Raw genomic sequence first — 23902 nt, forward strand, 5'->3', positions numbered from 1 at the left:
TGACTGTTGGATCTTTGAAAGCAGAATCCAATTAAAGAAATGACACAAAGTGAATACCCAAGAAAGTCTGATATCTGATGGGCTGTACCATGAAGGGCCAGCCTGATGAAGCTGTCCTGCAGTGGCTCAAGAGTACACATAACCTCAGGGCAAAATGTTAATAGCAGGGCATGAATCCCAAACTGACTGTGAGCTCTACATTTAGGTTTTATCTACCAAGTGTAAACTCCTCTGGTACCATAACAGCCTAACAGTGGAGTCACAAACAGTCGCTCTGGGTACTCCAATGTGCTTTGTCACATAGTCAGCCTTGTCTTTGTGACAGATGGTACCTTCCATCATAAAGCACAGTAATATCCAGTCCCAAAATAGCAGTCCCTTACTCCAGGTGAGTGGCACCAAAGCATGCTTGTGAGCAATCTCATAATAAAATAACAAAGATTTATTAACTAGGAAAAGGAAATGTGAGAGTTATTGACAATTTTAAAGCACGTAAATATACACGCACATGAGTTACTGTCTAGGCTCCAAAAAGTAATGGAAACTTCAATAATGAGCAAGCCATATATATTCCTTAGAGCTGACCCAAGCTAAACACACAGGATCTCTTGCTTATGCCCAGAAAGCCTTGCCACCCAAGAGTTCATGCATCATAGAGAGGCAATTTCTTCTTGTTAGGGGTTTTTACCCTCCTTTCTTTTTTCACCCCCAACAGACAGACAAACACACACACACACCCTTGTTTGAACTGCCAGTTCAGCTGATGAGAGGAAGTCAGCAGTGTACTTCCTCTTCACTGGAGGAGCAGGTGGATGAGAAGTACAATCAACAAAATATTTTAGTCTCAGATGTTCCACAATAGTCTCAGATATTCCTCTGCTGTTGATTGGACTTCTCTGGTGGGCAGGACCTAGCATCTTTGGTTGCAAGATAGCATTTCACACTAATTCATGTCTCTTTCCAGTCTGGTGATTTACACAATCTCAATGCAAATGCTCCAGTGTTACCTTATATTCTGGAAAATGGGTGTTATAAATGATATTAATGCATGCAGCCACTTACAAATAGTCAATCAAGTCTAAACAATAAACATATTTTATAACTAATATTCGACAAAATTAAAATACAGCTAATACTGATTCCAGCTATAGCCAAGGCAAAGGAACGTTGGCACAAGCTTGCCAGTGTCACAGGTGATAGATATCCTCAAAGGGTGACTCATCAACCCAGAACTGACAGAAAAATATTTAAAGATTCTTACATAGCAGTGGCATGCAGAAAACACCTTAGGATCCCTCTGAAGAGAAACTGGGGTGTTTTGGGTGACTCTAGCAGAGTTATTGGCTTGTCTGGATGCAGCTAAATCATCCCTCCTTAAATATTTTTGTCTCATAAATATGCTTCTGAAGAGCAATTTTTAAAACTTTAGCATAGATCAGTTCTCCCAAATGTTTGGAAAGTGCCCCTTTGAAAACTCCTCACATTTGCCCTGACATTTTCATTCCCATTCCAGCTTCAGAGTATTCAAGTTGAATAGTGTGCTATGGTATCAATATATGTCGTATTATTTTCATTAATTGAATATAAACACATCAGCAAAGTACATCTTAATAAAAGATTGTTCCTATAGTTGTGAAGAAGAATTTCATTTAAGTGAGAAGATAAACTAATAAATTCACCAGTCTTGCGCCCACTTTTGTCTGCAGCTCACCAATACCCCCGGTAGCCAAATAAATTATAGTCCAAGGAGGTATATATTTTGTGGGCGTTCCTTCTTTAAATACTGGTAGCACATGACTTTAAGAACACATCTCAGGATTCTGATGATGACATGATTTATGATATCACAAAAACCAGCATAGTTTATGAAGTCAAAAGGCCCTGAGGATGACTTATAGCCTTGTAAGAAGATTCAGGACAATGGGAGAAGAAAAAACAAAGATGTTTGCCATGAAGCCTCGCAATAACTTATTAACCAAATCCTTATCTAGAGTGAGTCACTTTCCTTCTTCTTCATGCTTTCTCCTCCACTGAGGTCAAACTGTATCCTACAGACTCCCACACTCTCCTGGCATGGGCACTATGGATCCTAGGAAAGTTCACAGTGATATGCAGGACTTTCCAAAACTGAACCAGGGCTTTATGAATTCTGAAGATCGCCGCTTCCTTCGGGAATCACTGGAGAGCATGGAAAATTCCATCTCTCCCACTTCAAGCCATACATCTGCAGGGGAGATGGTCAGGGTGACAGGTAAGCTCCTAAAAGAGGCTGAGAACAAGGAGAATAATTTGAAAATTGATACAGAGGAAGTGATGGAAGCAGATCCGTATGATCACCAAGAAATGGGAGATCAAAACTTTCAGGTAACTGATGAGAGGGCAAAGCAAGCCAATGAAAGGAATAGGGAGGCCTTTGATGTCCTTTCTAAAGGTGAACTTCAGAAAGCAATTGACTTGTTCTCAGATGCCATCAAGCTGAATCCATATCTTGCACAATTGTACACTAACAGAGCCAGTGTCTTTGTGCAGCTGCAGAAACCAAATGCTGCCATTAGTGACTGTAACAGAGCCATAGAGCTCAATCCTAACCTAGTGCAGCCTTATAAGTTGCGAGGAAAAGCATTCAAGCTCCTGGGGCTGTTGGAAGAAGCAGCCTGTGACCTGGCCTTGGCTTGCAAACTTAGTTTTTATGAACATGCCAGTAATGTGGTACAGGAAGTGCAGATGAACACCCAGAAGAACTTTCATCATAAAACAAAGAATGATCAGAATGATCAAAATTGTAAGCACAAGATTACCATGAAAAGAGTAGAAACGGCACTGACAAATAAAAACATGAATAAGGTAGCCCTGTGGGATCAGGAAAAAGCTCAGACGGAGAAGGAGTCCAGTGAGGAGAGTGAACTGGAAATTGATAATGAAGGGGTGATTGAACCTGATGAGGATGAGCCCCAGGAGATGGGAGATGAGAATCTGAAGGTAACAGATGAAATGATGAAGCAGGCCACTGAAAAGAAGAGAGAGGCCTTTCAGGCAGTGGGTAAAGGAGAACTTCAGAGAGCTGTTGATTTGTTCACAGATGCCATCAAATTGAACCCACGGTGTACAATCTTATATGCCAACCGAGCCAGTGTCTATGTGAAGTTGCAGAAGCCAAATGCTGCCATTAGAGACTGTGACAGAGCATTAAATATGAACCCTGACTCTGCACAGCCCTACAAGTGGCGAGGGAGAGCACTCCAACTCCTTGGTTACTGGCAGGAGGCAGCTGAGGACCTCTCCTTGGCCTGTCAGCTGGATTATGATGAAGAGACCAATGCCATGCTGAATGAGGTGCAGCCAAGAGCCCAGAAAATCAACCAACACTGGTGGAAGTTTGAGCAAAAGCAGAAAGAAAAGAAATTTAAGGAGTACCTGGAGAGAATGAAGAAAATCACAGAGGAAAGGGTGAGAGCTCAACTTCAGGCCTCTAAGGGACAGGAAGGAGAGGAGCTTGAGACCTCGAAAGAAGAAGAGCGATCTCAGGATCTCCAAAAGCATAACAGAGTTAAGCCTCAGACCTCCTTGGAACTAGGGGGTCAACATATTAAATGCTCTATAGAACAAGAAGCAGTTCTGCCTGTGGACCATGTGGAACAGGAGATATTCCAGCTGAAGGGCTTGGGGAGAACTGAGAAAGAAGAAAATTCAATTGAGGAGCTGGACATTGATAATAAAGGAGTGATTGAACCTGATGGGGATGAGCCAAATGCTGCCATTAGAAACTGTAACAGAGCCATAAAAATCAACTATGACTCTGCACAGCCCTACAAGTGGCAAGGGAGAGGGCGCCAACTCCTGAGTTACTGGCCAGAGGCTGCCAAGGACCTCTCCTTTGGCTGTCAGCTGAATTATCATGAAGAGACCAATGCCATGCTGAAGGACGTACAACCAAGGCCCCAGAAAATCATCCAACACTGGAAGAACCATGAGCAAAAGAGCAAGGATGATGAATTCAAGGAGATAGTAGAGAGGTTGAAGAAAGTCTTGGAGGAGCAGGAGAGAGCTCAGAAAGCCCTGAAAGAACTGGGGATAAATGAGAAAGCAGCCATAGAAAAACAGGAAGAAGTTCAGGAAAAGGTGATGAAAGAACCTGAAATAGCTGATCAGATAGTATTAGAAGAAAAGGAGCGCACACAGCAGCAACTAATGAAGGAGGAAGAGTCAATTCAGCAGTTGGATCTGGAGGAACAATTGAAAGCTTTGCAGGCTGAGCTGGAAGAACAGTTTAAAACTCAGCAGATAGAGATGGAAGAAGAGGAGAGAGCGCTGCAGAAGTTGCTGGAGGAACAGGAGAGAATCCATAAGAAGGTGCTGGAAGAACAGGAGAGAACCCAGAAGAAAGCTCTGGAGGAACTGGAAAGAGCTCAACAGCTGGCTTTGGAGGAACTTGGGAAAGCTCAAAAGAAGGTATTAGAGGAACAGGAGAAAGTTCAGAAGGCAGCCCTAGAAGAACAAGAGAAAGCTCAAAAGAAATCCCAGAAGGACAAGGAGAGGGCTGAGAAGGCCCTGGAGAAACTGTCAAGAGCTCAGAAAATGGCCCTGGAGGAACTGGCAATTGCTCAGAAAAAAGGCCTGGAAGAACATGAAAGAGCACAACAGAAGGCCTTGGCAGAACAAAAGAAAGCTCAGATGGCTATGGAACAACTGGAGAAAGCTCATAAGAAGCAAGAAAGAGCACAGAAGGCTGCTCTAGAGGAGCAGGAGAGAGCTCAGAAGGCCCTAGAAATACTGGAAAGAGAACAGAGGAAGGCCATGGAGGAGCAGAAGAGAGCTCAAAAGAAAGCTATAGAGGAACAGGAAAAAGCCCAGAAAGCCCTGGAGGAATTGGCAAGGTTTCAGAAGCAGACCTTAGAGGAAAAAGAGAGAGCTCAGAAGAAGGCCATAGAAGAACAGGAAAAAGCCCAGAAAGCCCTGGAACAACTGGTGAGAGCACGGAAAGAGGCTCTAGATGAACAAGAGAGAGCTCAAAAAAAAGCCATAGAGGAACAGGAGAGGGCTAAAAGGGCCATGGAGGAACTGCAGAGAGCAGAAATAGAGGCCCTGGAGGAACTGGAGAGAGCTCAGAAAGAGGCCCTGGAGGAACAAGAGAAAGCTCAGAAGAAAGCCCTGGAGGAACAAGAAAAGACTCAAAAAGGCCTGGAGGAACTGGAGAAAGCTCAGAAAAGGGCTTTGGAGGAACTGGAGAGAGCTCAGAAAGATGCCCTGGAAGAACAAGAGAAAGCTCAGAAGAAAGCCCTGGAGGAACAGAAGAAGGCTCAGAAAGCTCTGGAGGAACTGCTGAGAGCTCAGAAAGTGGCCCTAGATGAACAAGAGAGAGTTCAGAAGCAGGCTATAGAGGAACAAAACAGTGCTAAAAAGGCTGTGGAGGAACTTGAGAAAGCTCGGAAAAAGGCATTGGAGGAACTGGAGAAAGCTCAGAAAGAGGCCCTGGAGGAAAAAGAGAAGGTTCAGAAGATGGCCTTGGAGGAACAGAAGAGAGCTCAGAAAGCTCTGGAGACACTAGAGAGAGTTCAGAAAAAGCCCCTGGAGGAGATGGAGAATGTTCAGAAAAGAGTCTTGGATGAACCAGAAAAAGTTGAGATGACGACCCTGGAGGAACATGAGAGAGCTCACGAAAAGGTCCCAGAGGAACAGAAGGAAACTCAGAAAGAGAGCCCTGCACAACACGAAAGAGCTCATAAAAAGTTTTGTGAAAACCTGGAAAGAGCTCAGAAAAAAGACTTACAGGAATGGGAGAAAGGTCATAAAAAAGTATGTATAGAACAGGAACGAGATCAGGAGAAAGATATAGAGGAACAGGAAACAGTCATGGAGGAACAACTGAAAGCTCAAAAAGGACCAGAGCATGCAACAAGTTCTTTAAGACCTCTTGCAAAATCCATTTGGGACTATTTTGAATCAGGCTAGACTCAGAATTCTGATCCATTGTGTGAATTTGTCCCAGAATCCAGCAAAGAATAACAAATACAGGAATCAATGCATGCTATCTGAAGTGTGTAAGTTTAGTAATGTAAAACCATCGTTTACATTAAAATTAAAACACAAATTGAAAAATTCTGTTCCTAATATGCTTTATTTCTCCTTTTAAACAGTATTTAAAGGATTAAAACACTTCTCACAGTCTTCTAACTCTTAACACGCACAAGTATGCATAAACTATGCATGGAATGTGCCTCTCCACTTGAACAAGAGTGCCTCAGGTACTCAGTGTTTGGGCTATAGAGTGGGTTAGAACAGGGGAGAGCAAACTTTGTACGACAGGCCCCACTTTTCATCCCTGTAATTAGCAGGGCCCCCTCAACCTGTCTAATGTAATCCAAACCGATGGAAATTTTGGTTATGTTCATATGAAGAAAAAACCTTTCAGCAGGTATAAGAAAATATGTACAGTCAACTCTTGTTCATCTGATATTTAATCAGCCAGAACTCTCAGATAAACAGCATAACACCAGCAAACCTGGAGCTGTGAGATGGATTACTCACTTTTTTTTTCCAGACAGTCCTGGGGTCCTGTGTGAGCCCCCTCAGGCTGAGTGGGTTTATTGGTAGCTGTCCACTTGGAGCTTCCATCTAAGTCCTGCTGCACTGTGGCTGCTCCTCCCACAGCTAGCTGGGGCACTCACAAGTCCCTGGTGTCCAGGCAGGGGGTTGGCTGCAGGGTGGTAGTCAGGGGCTCCCCGCGCTGCACTGTGCTATGTGGCAATCCCTGAGCCCTACCAGCCGCTCCCCACACAGTGTGGCCATGAACAAGCCCTGCAAGTGGCTCCCACTGTCCTCACCAAAAGGCAAATGGGGCAGTGGCTGGGGGAATCTGGCACTGTGGGGCAGGAGGAGCTGAACTTTCTTGTGGGGGGCACTGACCCTGCCTGTGCCTTCTCCCAGCTACTCTCGCTAAACTAAAATATTTGCATATCCGGCAACCTCCCAGTCCTGGGGTTGCTGGCTGTGAGAGAGTTTACTGTACAATGTAAAAACTTTATTGTTGGGTATATAAATACGAATAAACATACATTAAAACAGGAACATATTTCAACATTTCTAATGAGATGGATGAGCCCTAAGACCCTTCTGAAATTTCACCCCCCCCAACTTTGCTCACCTCATTTTCGAGAACCCAATGGCACTTCCTTCATCAGCCTAAATAACACCACACTAATAAATGAGCTACAAATTGACCTTGCACATCTTTGTCTTTCTGCTAATGTCTGTTTGATCCTTCTGGTACTTTCTCAAAGACAGTCAGTTGGAGATGGATTTGAAATCTTCCTCTGTGTTTATTGTTCCCAGAAAAGGGGATGAGGGAAATAAGGTATTGCACATACCCTGCCAACTGAAAATCTGTGGGAGGGATTTATGCAGCAGATGAAAGCTGATCATGACTTGCAAGGTGAGGAACCTCTAGATAAATGGGTGGTGGAGGGAGTTATTATTGAAGTGGCAGGCCAGGGTCTTGATGTGGCACTATGAAGGGAAGAGTGAATTTATGGGTGGGAGTGATTGAAAAGTGCACTGCTTATGCTATATGCTGTGGTGGAGGGCACATGATCAGGACGAACTGTGAGTTATTTGCGTTCATGTGGGTATGTATTTTTCCTGTGTGCAGTTCCCGCTCTGCACAGATAGTTGGCATAGTAGACCTCGAGCAAATCGCCCAATAACTACAGGATGCATTAAAATATGAAGGTACCAGACCAGGTTTATTGATGACAAAGCACAGTACTAGCATCTGGCAGATTCCAGTAGGATATGAAGATGTGTATGTGCAACAGTGGATGCACCTCAGTGAATCATGGGACTTTTCTGCCCGTGGCTAGACCAAGACACGCTCTCAGAGTGACCTTGTGATACCTTGGTATAAACAGGTTACATACTTCCACTAGGACATAGTTACTGCCCCCTGAAATGGCTACAAGAAGTCCTGTGGCACTTTATAGACCAACAGATACTTTGGAGCCTAAGCGTTCATGGGCAACGGCCCACAGAGCTTATGCTCCAAAATAGCTGTTAGTCTGTCAGGTGCCACAGAACTTCTTGTTGTTTTTGAAGAAGCAGACTAACTCGGCTACTTCGCTGGTAGTGAAATGGCTAGTTATCACCCCTTGCCTTGTATGTGTTCATTCCATTAAAGCATTCTTACTCAGTATGTTGTCATCTTGAGCTGTTATCCTTGGAGAAAGCTTTAATACCACCCTCAGTATTGGGATGCTCTGGTACCACCTTTCTGGAATTTGTTTGCATAAGTAGTCTGTGCCCAGCTCTTAGAAAGGTGTGCTCCTGCACTGTTGTTGCCAGATGCTGTAAACTGGTAAGCAGACAAAGTGTAATATTTGTTTCTCATTTTATGTGACTGCGCCCAACATGAAAAGGGAATCCATGGGAAAAAAATTCTGAAGTTCCTAATCACTTGTGGAGGGAGAATCCTTCAGATGATGCCCATTAAGGCTAGAGGAAGTAAAGAAGAGGCAGTCTGTTTTGCTTTCGAGGGAAAGTAGAATTAGAGGCTGTCCAGCTGGACCAAAATATCTGAAGCTTTCTGCTGGTTAGAGCAGCTGGACTGCATTGGCACTGAAGCTTTGTGATGGGCCATCCACCCCACACAAGCCCTGGAAGGGTTACAGGGCCTGTTAAATTCCTAGGCTGCACTTGGAGGAGGAGCCAGGGAGCAAGGGTTGATGAAATGAGGCTCAGCTATATGTGAACAGGAATGTCTTGCGTAAAGCTGAGAGCAGCTGCATGGAGTGCATCTGCAGTCATGCCCTAGGAAAAGGGAGGTGTGGCTGAGGCTATGGGATTCATTACTCTAGTTGCTCCCTGTGAAGGGAGAGTTTGAACTGGTACATCCAGAGGCGGGGGAGCCAGAAGTTGTAGGAAGAAGCACAAGGAAGGAGCAACATGGCCTAAGTGCAACAGTTGCCAGGCATCAGGGTCCCTGAACTGAACCTGCCGTAGTGGCCAGGCCAGTGTTTCCCTCTTGGCCTGTGGGGCAGTGGTATCATCAGGTAGTACCCAATAAGGCTGCCTAAGACCAGCCATATGAAAGGTATCCCATAAGGGTGTTATGTGGTGAGAGACCTTACTGGAGGAGCAGTTACAAAGAGGAGGCAGCAGCTCCTGAAGCAAGAGAGGGACCAGAGATGACAAAAGACAGAGTGTGGCAGAATGCAACTGCAAGAAAGGGTATTGGTCATGCAGAGTGAAATCTCCAGAACAACAAGGAGGGGGCAGCTAGAAAATGATCAGTGTGACTAGGTAAAAGAACCCCCTGGCAAGTTTACTCTGTGACTTGGCTGGAGGAATTCATACCTGAACTTTTTCCCTTTCCATGCTGGATGATGGAAAACATTTTGAGCATGTCGTAACCTTACATGTGTACTTACATCTACTTTTTTTGTAAATTCTTAAAATACTTTGCAGCTTAGCTCTTTCAGTAGAGTCCTGTGGAAGTAGAGAATAGATGTGGAGCCTGCAGTGGGAGAAAATGCACAGCCTTTTGACACTCTCCCCGCCGCCCCTTTCCAGCTGTGGCTTGAATCTTGTGAAGTGCACTTCACTCTTACTGTCTGTGGAAATGGAATATGCTTAGCAGAAAGTCCATAGCAATAAATTTTTAAAGTGCAACTGACAATAGTTTTAGAACACAAATATGTCATGACTGTTCAGTGAACATAAACACTTCCACACATCAGCAGAGTAATAAAGCAGGAGAGAGTGAGAATGGAACTGCTGATGAGCTACAGTGAACCTGACTAGAATCATAGAACGCTGGCACTGGAAGGGACCTTGAGAGGTCATCATGTCCAGCCCCCTGCCCGCATGGCAGGACCAAAGTACTGTCTAACCATCCCTGTTAGACAGATCTAACCTGTTCTTAAATGTCTCCAGAGATGGAGATTCTACAACCTCCCTAGGCAATTTATTCCAGTGTTTGACCACCCTGACAGTTAGGAACATTTTCCTAATTTTCCTAATGTCCAACCTACACCTCCTTTGCTTCAGTTTAAGCCCATTGCTTCTTGTTCTATCCTTAGAGGCCAAGAAGAACAAGTTTTCTCCCTCCTCCTTATGACACCCTTTTAGATACCTGAAAACCGCTATCATGTTCCCCCTTCATCTTCTTTTTTCCAGACTAAACAAGCCCAATTCTTTCAGCCATTCTTCATAAGTCATGTTCTCTAGACCTCTGATCATTCTTGTTGCTCTTTTCTGGACCCTTTCCAATTCTCCACAGCTTTTTTGAAATATGGCACTCAGAACTGGACACAGTACTCCAGCTGTGGCCTAACCAGCGCAGAGTAGAGCAGACGAATGACTTCTTGTGTCTTGTTCACAACACACCTGTTAATGCATCCCAGAATCATGTTTGCTTTTTTTGCAACAGCATCACACTGTAGACTCATGCTTAACTTGAGGTTCACTATAACCCCTAGATCCCTTTCTGCCATACTCCTTCCTAGACAGTCGCTTCCCATTCTGTATGTGTGAAACTGATTGTTCCTTCCTAAGTGGAGCACTTTGCATTTGTCTTTATTAAACTTCATCCTGTTTACTTTAGACCATTTCTCCAATCTGTCCAGATTATTTTGAATTTTGACCCTATCCTCCAAAGCAGTTGCAACCCCTCCTAGCTCAGTATTATCTGCAAACTTAATAAGCCTACTTTCTATGCCAATATCTAAATCGTTGATGAAGATATTGAACAGACCCCTGCAGAACCCCACTTGTTATACCTTTCCAGCAGGATTGAGAACCATTAATAACTACTCTCTGAGTATGATTATCCAGCCAGTTTTGCACCCACCTTATAGTAGCCCCATCTACATTGTATTTGCCTAGTTTGTTGATAAGAATATCATGTGAGACCGTATCAAATGCCTTACTAAAATCTAGGTATACCACATCCACTGCTTCTCCCTTATCCACAAGCCTTGTTATCCTATCAAAGAAAGCTATCAGACTGGTTTGAAATGATTTGTTCTTTGTGAATCCATGCTGGCTGTTCCTTATCAGCTTACCACCTTCTAAGTGTTTGCAGAAGATTTCTTTAATTACTTGTTCCATTATCTTTCCTGGCACAGAAGTTAAACTGACTGGTCTGTAGTTTCCTGCATTGTTCTTATTCCCCTTTTTATAGATGGGCACTATATTTGCCTTTTTCCAGTCTTCTGGAATCTCTCCTGTCTCCCATGATTTTCCAAAGATGATAGATAAAGGCTCAGATACCTCCTCCATCAGCTCTTTGAGTATTCTAGGATGCATTTCATCAGGCCCTGGTGACTTGCAGACATCTAACTTTCCTAAGTGATTTTGAACATCATCTTTTTTTATTTTATCTGCTAAACCTACCCCTTTCCCACTAGCGTTCACTATGTTAAGCATTCTTTCCTCAGACTTCTCAGTGAAGACTGAAACAAAGAAGCCATTAAGCATCTATGCCATTTCCAAGCTTCCCGTTACTGTTTCTCTGTCCTCACTGAGCAATGGGCCTACCCTTTCCCTTGTCTTCCTCTTGCTTTTCATGTATTTATAAAAAGCCTTCTTGTTTCCCTTTATGCCTGTAGCTAATTTGAGCTCATTTCGTGTCCTTTGCCTTTCTAATTAATCTTGCCCCTGCATTCCTGTGTTGTTTGCCTATATTCAGCCTTTGTGTTTTGTCCTAGTTTCCATGTTTTATATGATTCCTTTCTTATTTTGAGATCACACATGATCTCCTGGTTAAGCCAAGGCAGTCTTTTGCCATATTTTCTATCTTTCCTATGCAGCGGAATAGCTTGCTTTTGGTCCTTAATAATGTCCCTTTGAAAAACTGCCAACTCTCCTCCGTTGTTTTTCCCCTCAGTCTTGCTTTCCACAGGACCCTACCTACCAGCTCTCTGAGTTTACCAAAATCCGCCTTCCTGAAATCCATTCTCTCTATTTGCTGTTCTCCCTTCTACCCTTCCTTAAAGTTGTGAACTCTATGATTTCATGATCGCTTTCACCCAAGCTGCCTTCCACTTTCAGATTCTCAGTCAGTTCCTCCCTATTTACTTTAACTACTTTAACTTCAAGAAGTCTTGTGGCACCTTATATCTGTTAGTCTATAAGGTGCCACAAGACTTCTTGTTGTTCTTGACGCTACAGACTAACACAGCTACCTCTCTGCTACTTTACTTCAGTGCTCCAGTGGAGTCAGTGCAAAAGTGAACATTCACCATGAATAAATAGCGAAAACCGAATTGGTTTATAAAATTATTTCTACCTTTTAGTCAGAAAACGTCTCTCCCAATAGATATAGATATTTTAATGTTACCATATTACTGCATAAAAAATTGTAGACTAAATGAATTGGAAAAAGAACACTGTAAATTCTTTGGGGCAGGGAATGTGTCATCCTGTATATGTAGCTAGAGACAGTGTGTAACATCTTATGTGCACTTATTGTTAAAATTGCCCTAAATTTTCCATTTAAACCATTTTAATGGAAAATAGGGGGTTTAATTAAATGATATTTTTCATTAAAATTGTCTGCTTTTCTCAGAAAATGTTATATCTCAATTGAAAAAACCCAAAACATTTTTGACTGAAAATGTGGGTGTGCACTCTCTCTCTCTTGCTTTCATATATATATAGAGAGAGAGAGAGAGAGAGAGAGAGCCAGACATAAATGCCCCTCCCATTATTCAGATCTCATGCAAATTTCTATATCTAGATAGAAACAGATATAGATGTATTTGAAAATTTCCATGAGGGAAAATATTTTCCAGATAGTTGTAATAAATATTTGTTGTCATGGCAGTTTCTATAAAAAAGAAAAATGATCACTCATTCTAAGAAAACAACAGTGGGTGGACAAACTTAAAAGAAAAAGCATTTTACAGTTCAGTTTAGGCCTGAATATGTCATTATTTAGAGGAAAGCATACAAACTAACAAAATAAAAAGGGTATAGCATTATGCAGGAGTGCAGCAATTAACAGCATTCAGCTAACATCTTGTATTATTTGTTATTAATAATGTATTAGTGTTATTGAGCTGTGCAAAATAACAATTGAGGCATAAGCATAGACTAAAGAAAGGAGAGGGGTAAAGGGAGAAGGTGAAAAGGTAAAAACCATTATCATAAAGTGGCTTCTCTGGCATGAAAATATTTTGCCTATTTCCCAGGATGGGGAAGGACAACTCCAAACTGGCTCTTCCTGAAAGATATTTCCCACTCTTTCCCACTCTCTCCCATTATGATGGTAGATGGTAGATGCTGCCTGTTTTCTCCCCTACTCTGCACTGCTCTTTCTAATTATTATTGCAGAATATCTATTCTAGAATTACTTAATGTGGCAACAAACCATGAGGACTGTGAGTAGTTGCATCTCCAGTGATTTTCAACCTGTGATCTGTTTAGTAGCCAGTAGAACCTGTCAAATATTTTGTTTTAGATTAGGCGCAGGAGGGAGTTTGATTTTTTTTTCAAAGCATTTGGGCTGATATACTGTACTCTCGAGTAAGTTATCATATCAGAATGGAGATTGATCTTCCTTTTTTCTTAAGTATCATATGACAGAAAAGTTTTTATCACTACTTATCCCCTAAGTGGTTGATGGGATCATTTTTCACTTACCTGTGCATTTGTTTTCAAACTGCAAGATACAAAACTCAGCACTGCTGTGACAGCTGAGTGTGAACATGGATACTTCAGCACATACAGCTCTGGCACATGCATCTTTGTTTATGTACTTTTGCCCACCTTTAAATATTGACTTACATAGAGCTATGCATGTGAAATGACTCTTCAAATTCTGACACAAGATGGCACTGCAGTACACCTGTGTATCATAATAGCAAAGTTATACTGAGATTTTTGAAGTATGGAGAGATAAAATTGCTTCTGACCATATTGATAATTATTATAAATTTCTCACTCTTATTAAAAAAGCAAGTCTTTATTAACTCAACTTTTCAGCATACAACATTTAATATGGAGGAAATGGGGGAGGATTTGATCAGTGTAACTATTCAGGGCCTGTGGAAGGAGTCAGTCATGTAGAAAGGCTACAAAACTTTTAAATGGAAAAATATTAGTTTTGACATTATCAAAATTCTACAGCTTTGTTCTTTTTAAATCAGACTACATTGACACAGCATGCGTCTCATCTCAGAAGGCTTTCTGAAGGCTTTCAGAAGGTCACTAAGCCCCAAACCTTCCTTAAGATCCTCCTAGGACGAATTGGGAGTAAGGGGATTACAAAGTTGACCGTGTATTTTGAATAGCCTGCATCTAGACTGCCTGTCAGCCCTTCAAAGTTAGCAGCTTCAAAATTCGCACAGGTGCCATTATACTGGTGAGGCACTGCATATGCATGGCAGCACTTCATTGATATTAGCCGGTCCATGTCATTTCCATGCCCCCTTCGAAGAAGAGGCTAGACATGGCCTTTATGTCTGTAGAGAAGGTCAGAAGTGTTGAAGAAAATGTTAGGTAGAAGTTCTACAATGAAGGAGATACCAAAATAGGAGCCACTAGTTTGTAGTTACTGGCCTGTGATGGATATTGATTAACTTTTGAAGTCCCGCTCCATGAAGGTTGACTTCATAATGGACAGGTAAGAGCAGCATATGGTGAATGTTCTGAAGCCAGGAACTGCAGATCATTCTCTTATTGGCACTCTTGTATGTCACACCTGTATTACAAATATTACCTTCCTTTTTCTAATATAATGTAGTTCCTCTTCAGTGATGGGGGGAAAAGCAACTCTTTCTGTGATTATGTACTTCTGTTACAGGACAGTATTCTCCTTGCTCATTCTTGGCTCAAAAAGATCTCTCAAAAGGTCTGTTTTGATTAAATCTTGATTTCTCTTCACAAATCTCTGGTGTTACTTCTGTGTTAGATCAACTCTTCCTTCACTGGTTCTGTTCTCTTCTTCTGGGGATGGCTTTCTAAAAGATAGATACGACCTTGTTCAACAAGATGTTGTCAAACAAGAAGACAAAGAAATGACTGTGTTCTACATGGTCATAGCAACGCCTGATTATAAGGTTTGAATCACAGTGACACGATTGATATTCCTGTGTGGAAAGAACAGCATCCCTTCCTATAGAAGTAGGATTTCTGTAATGTTCAGACTAGTCAATGTTTGTTTCCCTGAAGTCACGTATGTGAACCCACCATAGCCTGCATGACCATGGAGCAGGAGCATTCCATCATGTGATGAAGGAGCAAAGACTGGGGAGGGAATCACCCCTAGCATAGTTAGGCTCAAAACCCTCTGTTGTTTTGCAGTTGTTGGCAAGATTGATCACACATGTATTTGCTTTATTTCATAGTAGTAGTAGTAGTAGTAGGCATCCTTCAGTCTACATAGACTATGGATCGCGCCCTTCGTAGTTCCATTTGGAATCATCATTTGCAGCGTCGACTGTGACTGTGAAGGCCCACACGAGAGTGACAGTCCTTGCTGCATCTGTTGCATGTGTAATGGGTGTCTGGCAAGTCCTTAATGTGCTTTCTCTGGGCTCAATTCTCCTCTGCTAGCCGTCTGATCCTCATCTCACCCTTCTGAAGGCCCTTGTGTAGTTCCTGCCTCCATCCGCTGCAATCGTCTGCCAGCTTCTCCCAGCTGTCCAGCTCGATGTCTACCTCCCTGAGGTCCCTCTTGCAGACATCTTTGTAGTGCAGTTGGGGGCATCCGGGAGGTCTTTTGTCAGAGGCTAGCTCGCCATACAGGATGTCTTTTGGGATCCTTCCATCATTCATCCTGTGGACGTGGTCAAGCCATCGGAGCTGCCACTGCCATAGGAGGGTATGCATGGTTTCATACATGCATCTATAACCCAATGGCTCCTACTGTGGCCTCATCCTTTTCCTCCTCAACTCTCTCCTGCATTGAACAGCTCTTACAGGTCCTGCAGTCAGTGTTACCCAGGGCTACTGTAATTCTCTTGTCAACAGGAGCAGCACTTCTCCATATAGGTGGATTTCCCATAGCGAAGCAGCTGCTGGCTCTCAGTTCAATCAAGTGGAATTGGTTATGTGCAAATATCTTAGCCAACTATTGTAGACATCCATAACATTGCCCGCTCAATGGGTAGTAGAACTTATCCTTCCCCTTAGTTTGTTGAACTAAATGTAAATGGATACAACCTGAATGTAACTCGGGTAACATCTGAGTACACAGGACACTGTTACCATTGAGTGGGGAGGGATAGGTCAATGGTTTGAGCATTGGTCTGCTAAGTTGCAAGTCCCAGGTTGCAAGTTTCAATGCTTGAGGAGGCCATTTAAGGATTGGGGTAAATAGATGTCAGGGATGGTGCTTGGTCCTGCCAAGAGGGCAGGGGACTGGACTAGATGACCTCCCAAGGCCCCTTCCAGTTCTACAAGATGTGTATTCCCAATTTTTTTTTTATTTATACCATTTCTGACTCACTCTATGTCCAGGCTGTTAAGAAACAGAATGCAGAAACTAAGTAAATCCAGCAATCTGTAGTGTCAGTACAGTCTATGATGGAAAATGACCATGATAACCCTTGAGGCAGGGGGTTATCCTTTGATCCTGTGCAGAATGGTGGGAGGGCTCTGTAAAATTAGCTATGGTTCCTGGTAGGGACAACTGGTCCTAAGGATCTGTGGGACTGCTGCCCAGAATTCACTCCCATGGCATGATTAAGCAGAGTGCAATGTGTAGGGGTGGAGATGTTGTTGTGATGGCAAAAAAAAGTAGCTGTGTGGATAGATCATTGTATTTAATTTTTAACCACTTAAATTGACTGTGCCCTCAGCTGCTTACAAAATCACAGTTACATTCACAAAGCGTACCAGGCCTTAGGCTGTTAACCTGACCTTGCAGAAAACAGTTCATTCAATTTGTGCACTTGATTCTTTCACACTCCATTACTCCCTGTGAAGTGTAATCACTAAAGAGTAGTTAGGATCAAATCCACACCAATGTTATTGTTGTCCAGAGTGTCCCTTGTGAAAAGAAGACTGAAATGAGGGAGGAAGGAGAGCAGGTTGGACAGAAACATATGCTTTCATAGAGCTGCACAATCAGACAAAAAATGGGAAAAGTCAAATTATGTCTGAGGGAAAAGAAGGAGGTACAAATGAGAGAATTCGGGGAAGGGAACATGAAAGTGTTAGAACCAGAGAGAGTTTGGGAATCAAGAGGGAGGGAAAATGGTTTGAGGGAGGGTTTGGAAGCTGGAGACAGCTGCTACTGACAAAATGAAAGAAGAATATAGTTAAAGAGGAAAGATAGGTAATAAGGAATTCAGCAGGGAGGTACAAGTAGAAAGAGAGAGGAGCATTAAAGGGAGAAGAGAAAAAGAAGGAATAAAGACAGAAAAAGCCCAAAAAATGCATAGACTTTATGTTTTTCCCCCACATTATATTTTTAAGAACTGGTTGGGGAAAATGGGTTAATTTTGTGAATATTATTTCTGTTGTGCAGGATTTGAAGTTGGTTCACTTTTCGTTTTGTTGGTATTTTAACCAATACTTTTATTTACCCGTTCCACAAAAGATTTCAAGGGAAGAAATAGTGCAGAAAATGTGGATAGTTTTCCTTTTAAAAGGAGCCAGTTTTGAGGAGACCTGCTCAAATCAATAACTTTTTATGGAGTGTATTGTACTGTGGAGAGAAGATTGTGGGAGGAAACTCTTAATTATTCGATTTGTGAAATATTTAACAATTTACCATTTTATTAGTCTTTAAAGTTCTACAACTGCTGTTTTGTTTTACCTGGATTAGGTGTACCCCCAATACCTATAAACTAGAAAATGCAGTGATTAGTGCTCCATTGACTGAGTGTCTTCGTGCATGGGAGAGACCAATTCAATTTTGGGCTTCTTGGCTAAATAATAGTTAATATAATGAGTGGTGATGATTCTTATGTGGCTATGGAAACTGACCAGGGGAAAATACAGGCCAACACTATCAGCATAGTGTCTTCAGTGATAATGACATTACAGAGTTGTGAATTGAATTTAAACTGGTGACCAGAGCTGATGGGGATGGTAACAGTTGTACTGGAGCCAAGAGCTCTAATGCTCCTCTCCCAACATTCTTAAGATCTGTATAAGTAAAATAAAATGGGATTGGGGGAGACACCCATCAAACATGGTGAGCAGGGCCTCCAGATTTCTCTTGAGGGGCTTGCTGGTGACTTTCTCATATCTAACCCTCACAGCTCATCAACTTGTCAAATACAAATGGCCTTTGTATATTTCCATATACTGTGTTCTACTACCATGGCAAAGAAGAACCTGAAGTATTGTTTACTTCTGGAATACTTGTCTGTCCAAGTTTCACAATTTCTGCTTCAGATTAGTGTGATCCTAAATTTGAAAGCTTTCTCTGAAGGTTGCATTTTATTCTATTTTGAGAACAGCTGTAATTCAGTCCACCAGGTTCAGGTGCTTGAAACCCAATAACTCTAATGGGGAATGGAAATTCCATACCATGCATAGATTCTAGGAAAGTCTTCTCAATTAAAGCCTTTATATCAGTGGTTTCCTTTCTCTAACAAGACTATAAAAACATGGTTAGATTAAAATAATCTGTTATGAAAATCTAACTGTATGTTCATCTTCAGTGTTACCTGGAATGAATTTATCCTGTTGGTTTACTTGGCAGACAATAATTACTCCAAATTAACATTTTTAAATCAAAACTTTTTAGAATCTGTTACAAAAATAAATAAAAGGGTAGAGCAACAGGTATAATTTTTAACATAGAATCATATGGCTGGAAGGGACCTCAGGAGGTCATCTAGTCCAGCCCCCTGCTTCAAGCAGGATCAACCCCCACTAAGTCATCCCAGCCGGGACCTTATCAAGCTGGGACTTAAAAACCTCAAAGGATGGAGAATCCACCACCTCTCTAGGCAACGCATTCCAATGCTTCACCAACCTCCTGGTGAAGTAGTTTTTCCTAATATCTAACCTACACCTCTCGTTCTTTAACTTCAGGCCATTGGTCCTTGTTCTGCCATCTGACAGCACTGAGAACATTTTCTCACCCTCTTTTTTAGAGCTCCCCTTCAGGAAGTTAAAGGCTGCTATTAAATCACTCCTAAGTCTTCTTTTCTGTAAGCGAAACAAGCCCAAATCCCTCAGCCTATCCTCATAGGTCTTGTGCTCCAGCCCCTTAATCATTTTTGTTGCCCTCTGCTGAACCTGCTCCAGCACATCCACATTCTTTTTATGTTGGGGAGCCCAAAACTGGACACAATATTCCAGATATGGCCTCACCAGTGCTGAATAGAGGGTAACAACTGCTTCCCTAGATCTGCTCAAAATGCTCCTCCTAATGCACCCTAGTATACCGTTAGCCTTCTTGGCCAAAAGGGCACACTATTTGCTCATATCCAGTCTTTCATCCACCATAACCCCTAGGTTCCTTTCCATCATACTGCTGCTGAGCCAGTTGGTCCCCAGCCTATACAACGCTTGCTTGGGATTCTTCCGCCCCAGGTGCAGGACTCTACACTTCTCCTTGTTGAACCGCATCAGATTTCTTTTGGCCCAGTCCTCCAATTTAACCAGGCCACTCTGGATTCTCTCTCTACTCTCCAACGTATCTACCTCTCCCCCTAATTTTGTGTCATCCACAAACTTGCTGAGGGTGCAATCAGTCCCTCATTCAGTTCATTAATAAAGATGTTGAAGAACACCAGCCCCAGAACTGAGCCTTGCGGCACTCCGCTTTAAACTGACTGCTTTCCAGATATTGAGCCATTGATCACTACCCATTGGGCCTGACCTTCAAGCCAGCTTTCTATCCATCTTATAGTCCAAGGATCCAATCCATATTTCCTTAACTTATGGGCAAGAATGTTGTGGGAGATTGTATCAAAAACTTTGCTGAAGTCAAGGTATATCACATCCACTGACTTCCCCATGTCCACAGAGCCTGTTACCTCGTCATAGAAGCTAATCAGATTGGTCAGGCAGGACTTGCCCCTGGTGAATCCATGTTGGCTACTTTTGATTGCTTTGCCCTCTTCCAAGTGCTCCAAAATGGATTCCTTGAGGATCCCCTCCATTATTTTCCCAGGGATAGAGGTAAGGCAGACTGTGTATAGTTCCCTGGATTGTCCTTCTTTCCTTTTTTAAAGATGGGCACTACGTTTGCCTTTTTCCAGTCATCCGGGATCTCTCCCGATCTCCAAGAGTCTTCTAAAATAATGACCAAAAGTTCAGCTATGACATCTGCCAATTCCCTCAGTATCCTTGGGTGCATTAAATCCAGACCCATGGATTTGTGTATATCTAGTTTTTCTAGATAGCACAGAACTTGTTCCTTTCCCACAGATGGCTGCCCTCCACCTTTCCATACTGCACTGTCTAAGATTGTTGTGTGGGAGTTGCCTTTGTCCATGAAGCCTGAGGCAAACAAGCATTGTGTATTTTAGCTTTTCCTACATCATCTGTCACTAGGTTACCTCTCTCATCCAAGTAACAGCTCCACACCTTCTCAGATAACCCGTTTATTGTTTACGTGCCTGTAGAAACCCTTCTTGTTACTCTTCACTTCCCTTGCCAGCTGCAGTTCTGTTAGCTGATGGCCGGGTAATGAGTGGTCTGTGAGCCTAGTTACATCCAAGTCTTTAACTGTTAGGACAGACGGTCCCTTCGCAGCGGGCAGCCAGTGCGGCTGACGGGTGCCCCAAGGGTTGGTGCAGAGAGCTTATTCCACCTGAGTCTTTAACTGCTAGGACAGACGGTCCCTTCACAGCAGGCAGCCAGGATGGCTGTCGGGTGCCCCAAGAGTCTGTCCCATGGAGGCCACACGACTCAGCGCTCAGCTTTTACTGCACCTTACCACTGACCAGGCTGATATAGCCAAACAGCGAAGGTTCTTTGTTTTGTGTTCAGCCGAGTTACAGTAACTGGAAGGAGTCAGGCTGAAGCTTAAATGGTTACTATTTATTAAAAGCAGAAGTAAAAATCTTAACCGTTACATGGTTATTGTCCTATCTTCTTAACTACTAGTAGGATTATACATATGGTATACCAATTAGATTACAAGTGAAAGGTTACCCATTTGAGGACCAGACGCCTCAGCCTAAAGAGCTCTTACTATTAAATGTGCACAAAAGTACATTGCAGGTATAATTCTCACCCCTGCGTCCTTCGACTCCGGCGTAGCCAACGTCATTCACTGAATCCCTCGGGAAGAACAATGCAAAGAGGGCGTCCCCTGGGACCTTGGGAGGCAAAGACCTTACCTGACTGTCAGGTATAGGTAACTGGAGTTCAGTTAGAGTGGTCTGCCGGGCCTTTCTTTATACCCCTTGTGTCATGCACATTCTTCCTTATCTAAAGGTACCAATTGTGCTGGTTTGTCTTTGTGACGCCAGTTCTCACAAGGCAGTTGCAATTTAATTTACACTTGTAAGATAGAGATAACTAAATCACTAAAACAGGACATTCTTTTCATAGGGGCGGGAGGTTCCTCTTCTGGGATGAAGTGTGGGCATATCAATTATCAGTACCAGACGAGGGCAGTTTGAGGCCCTGTGGTCGACAGCTAGCCTGTAAGCCCCTTTATCTGTATTCTTCAGTCCAGGGTCATGCTGACACAGCACATCTGTGTTTTGAAGCATCAAAAGACTGGGCTTGAGATAAGCACATCTGTGCTTTCAAACATTCTAAGACTGTGCTGTTTCTTTGTGCTTTGTGCTCAGAGGCACCTAAAAGGGGCAAGATGGAGTAGAGCAAGGGGATTCTGTCTGGCTACAAGTTCCAATTGTCCTGTCGCTTTCCTGATTACTCCCCAGCATTCTCCAGCCGTCTGTTTATACTCCTCATCAGTCAACTGTCCACGTTTCCATTTCTTGTATGCATCCTTTCTGAGTTTAAGCTAACTAAGGATTTCCCTGTTAACCCAATCTGTTTGCTTACCATGTTTGCATTTCTTACTGTGCAGCAGGATGGTTTGTTCCTGTGCCTTCAGTAAGACTTATTTAAAATACTGCCAGTTCTCTTGACCTCTTTTCCCCTTCGTCTTCATTTCCCAAGGGATCCTGCTCATCAGTTCTCTCAGTGAGTCAACATCTGCTCTTTTGAAATCAAGGGTCTGTATGTTACTGCTCGCCGTTCTTCCTTCTGTCCAGATCCTGAAATCTACGATCTCATGGTTGCTGCAGCCCAGGTTTCCACCCACTTCTATTTCTCCTACTAGTTCTTCCCTGTTTGTGAGCAGCAGGTCAAGTTGCGCACAGTCCCCGGTTGGTTCCTTCAGCACTTGTACCAAGAAGTTATCCCCAACATTCTCCAAAAACTTTCTGGATTGTCTGTGTGCTGCTGTGTTGTTCTCCCAACAAATGTCCAGATGATTAAAGTCTCCCATGAGAAGCAGGGCCTGTGATTTGGAAGCTTCACTTTGCTGAGTGAAGACATCCTCATCTACCTCATCTCCCTGATCTGGTGGTCTATAGCAGACACGAACTACAACATCACCTCTGTTACTTCTGCCTCTAAGCTTAACCCAAAGACACTCAACTGGATTTTCTCCCTCCTTATACTGGAGCTCTGAGCAATCATACTGCTCCCTCACATAGAGCACAACTCCTCCTCCTTTTCTCCCATGTCTGTCCTTCCTAAACAGTTTATAACCTTCCATGACCATGCTGCAGTTATGCGAATCGTCCCACCATATCTCCATTATTCCAACCACCTCATACTTCTTTGACTGTGCCAAGGCCTCCACTTCTTCCTGTTTGTTCCTAGGCTTCTGGCATTTGGGTACAAGCATCTTAGAGAAGTGATTGTTCCACTTTCTCCTCATCACCCAGGAAACCTGCTTGATTGTTCCCTCCTCCTTCCCCACTTACCTCAGGGCTTGTGTCACCATTCCCCAATGAACTTAGTTTAAAGCCCTCCTCGCTAGGTTTGCAAGTCTGCCCACAAAGATGCTCTTTCCTCTCTTAATTAGGTGGATCCCATCTCTTCCCAGCAATCCCCATTCACAAAAGAGAATCCCGTGGTCAAAGAAACCAAATCCTTCCCTGCTACACCACCTACACAATCACGCATTTAGCTCCATGATTCAACGATCACATGAATTTCCAAAAATATTAAGTCAGGGCAATTTACCCAAAACATCTTTCTGTGCACAAAATTACAGAAATTGAGTTGTTACCATAGGTCTAAATATCTTTGAAAACCTGGAATGTAATGCCTGGGAGCCCTAGTTACTAACCTCATAAAACCCGAACTCCATAGCTTAGTTCCACTTATCTGCAGAGACACTGGTTGCTCACTCCCTGTTCCATGTTCCACTGAAACTAGATGGGAAATGTTAGGTAAGCAGAATATGGTAATTACTAAAAATGAAATGTCCAAGACACCAGGGCTAGGACTCCAGTTACAAATTCAGTTGGTATTTTTAGTCACTTCAGTGATCCAGGCAAGATATTTTCAGCTAGACGTTGGGAAGGAATTGTATAGTAATAAAAGAAATTGAGTAGCAGAATTTATACCAAGCAAGATGAACAAGGAGCTATCCCTACAAATATTAAACAGGTTAGATAAAATGATAGAAGTTATGATGTACTAAATAAAATATAGTCTGATGGGATGTCTCACTGGTTTCTTCTTGGCTCCATTATCTAGGATTCTATTATGGACCAATGGTTTTGCCGCATCAGCTGATTCCTTATCTTGCATGACAGTTTGTCATTATGTACTTTTATTTGGTTGTTGACAAATGGCAAAAATGTCATAGACAAGGATAACCTGTTATATAAAACCCTTATCTATTAGCTGTTATTGAATCTCATGTGTTCCCCTTAATGTGAATATTACTAAAGCCAAATTTGTTTCAATAGTACTTGAGATTTTTTTTTTTAATTTTGTGTAAACTGACATTTAACTTGCT

The 23902-nt window shown here is 42.7% G+C and overlaps 1 protein-coding gene across 1 annotated transcript; it reads left to right on the forward strand.

Moving 5' to 3' along the window:
- The first annotated feature begins 2082 nt into the window (after window positions 1–2082).
- Window positions 2083–5949, forward strand: LOC142008745 (uncharacterized). The gene is made up of 3 exons (XM_074986029.1): window positions 2083–2364; window positions 2536–3333; window positions 3922–5949. The coding sequence occupies exons 1-3, from the start codon at window positions 2083–2085 to the stop codon at window positions 5947–5949; spliced, it is 3108 nt and encodes a 1035-aa protein (XP_074842130.1).
- Window positions 5950–23902: the final 17953 nt, after the last annotated feature.

This window comes from Carettochelys insculpta, chromosome 2 (assembly GCF_033958435.1).
Source record: "Carettochelys insculpta isolate YL-2023 chromosome 2, ASM3395843v1, whole genome shotgun sequence".
Taxonomy (NCBI): Eukaryota; Metazoa; Chordata; order Testudines; family Carettochelyidae; genus Carettochelys; species Carettochelys insculpta.

Coding starts and splice junctions, on each gene's coding strand:
- LOC142008745 (XM_074986029.1), top strand. CDS start 2,083: ATGGATCCTAGGAAAGTTCACAGTGATATGCAGGACTTTCCAAAACTG. Junction 2,365..2,535: donor TGGGAGATCAAAACTTTCAG/GTAACTGATGAG, acceptor GTGCAGCTGCAG/AAACCAAATGCTGCCATTAG. Junction 3,334..3,921: donor CCAATGCCATGCTGAATGAG/GTGCAGCCAAGA, acceptor GCCATGCTGAAG/GACGTACAACCAAGGCCCCA.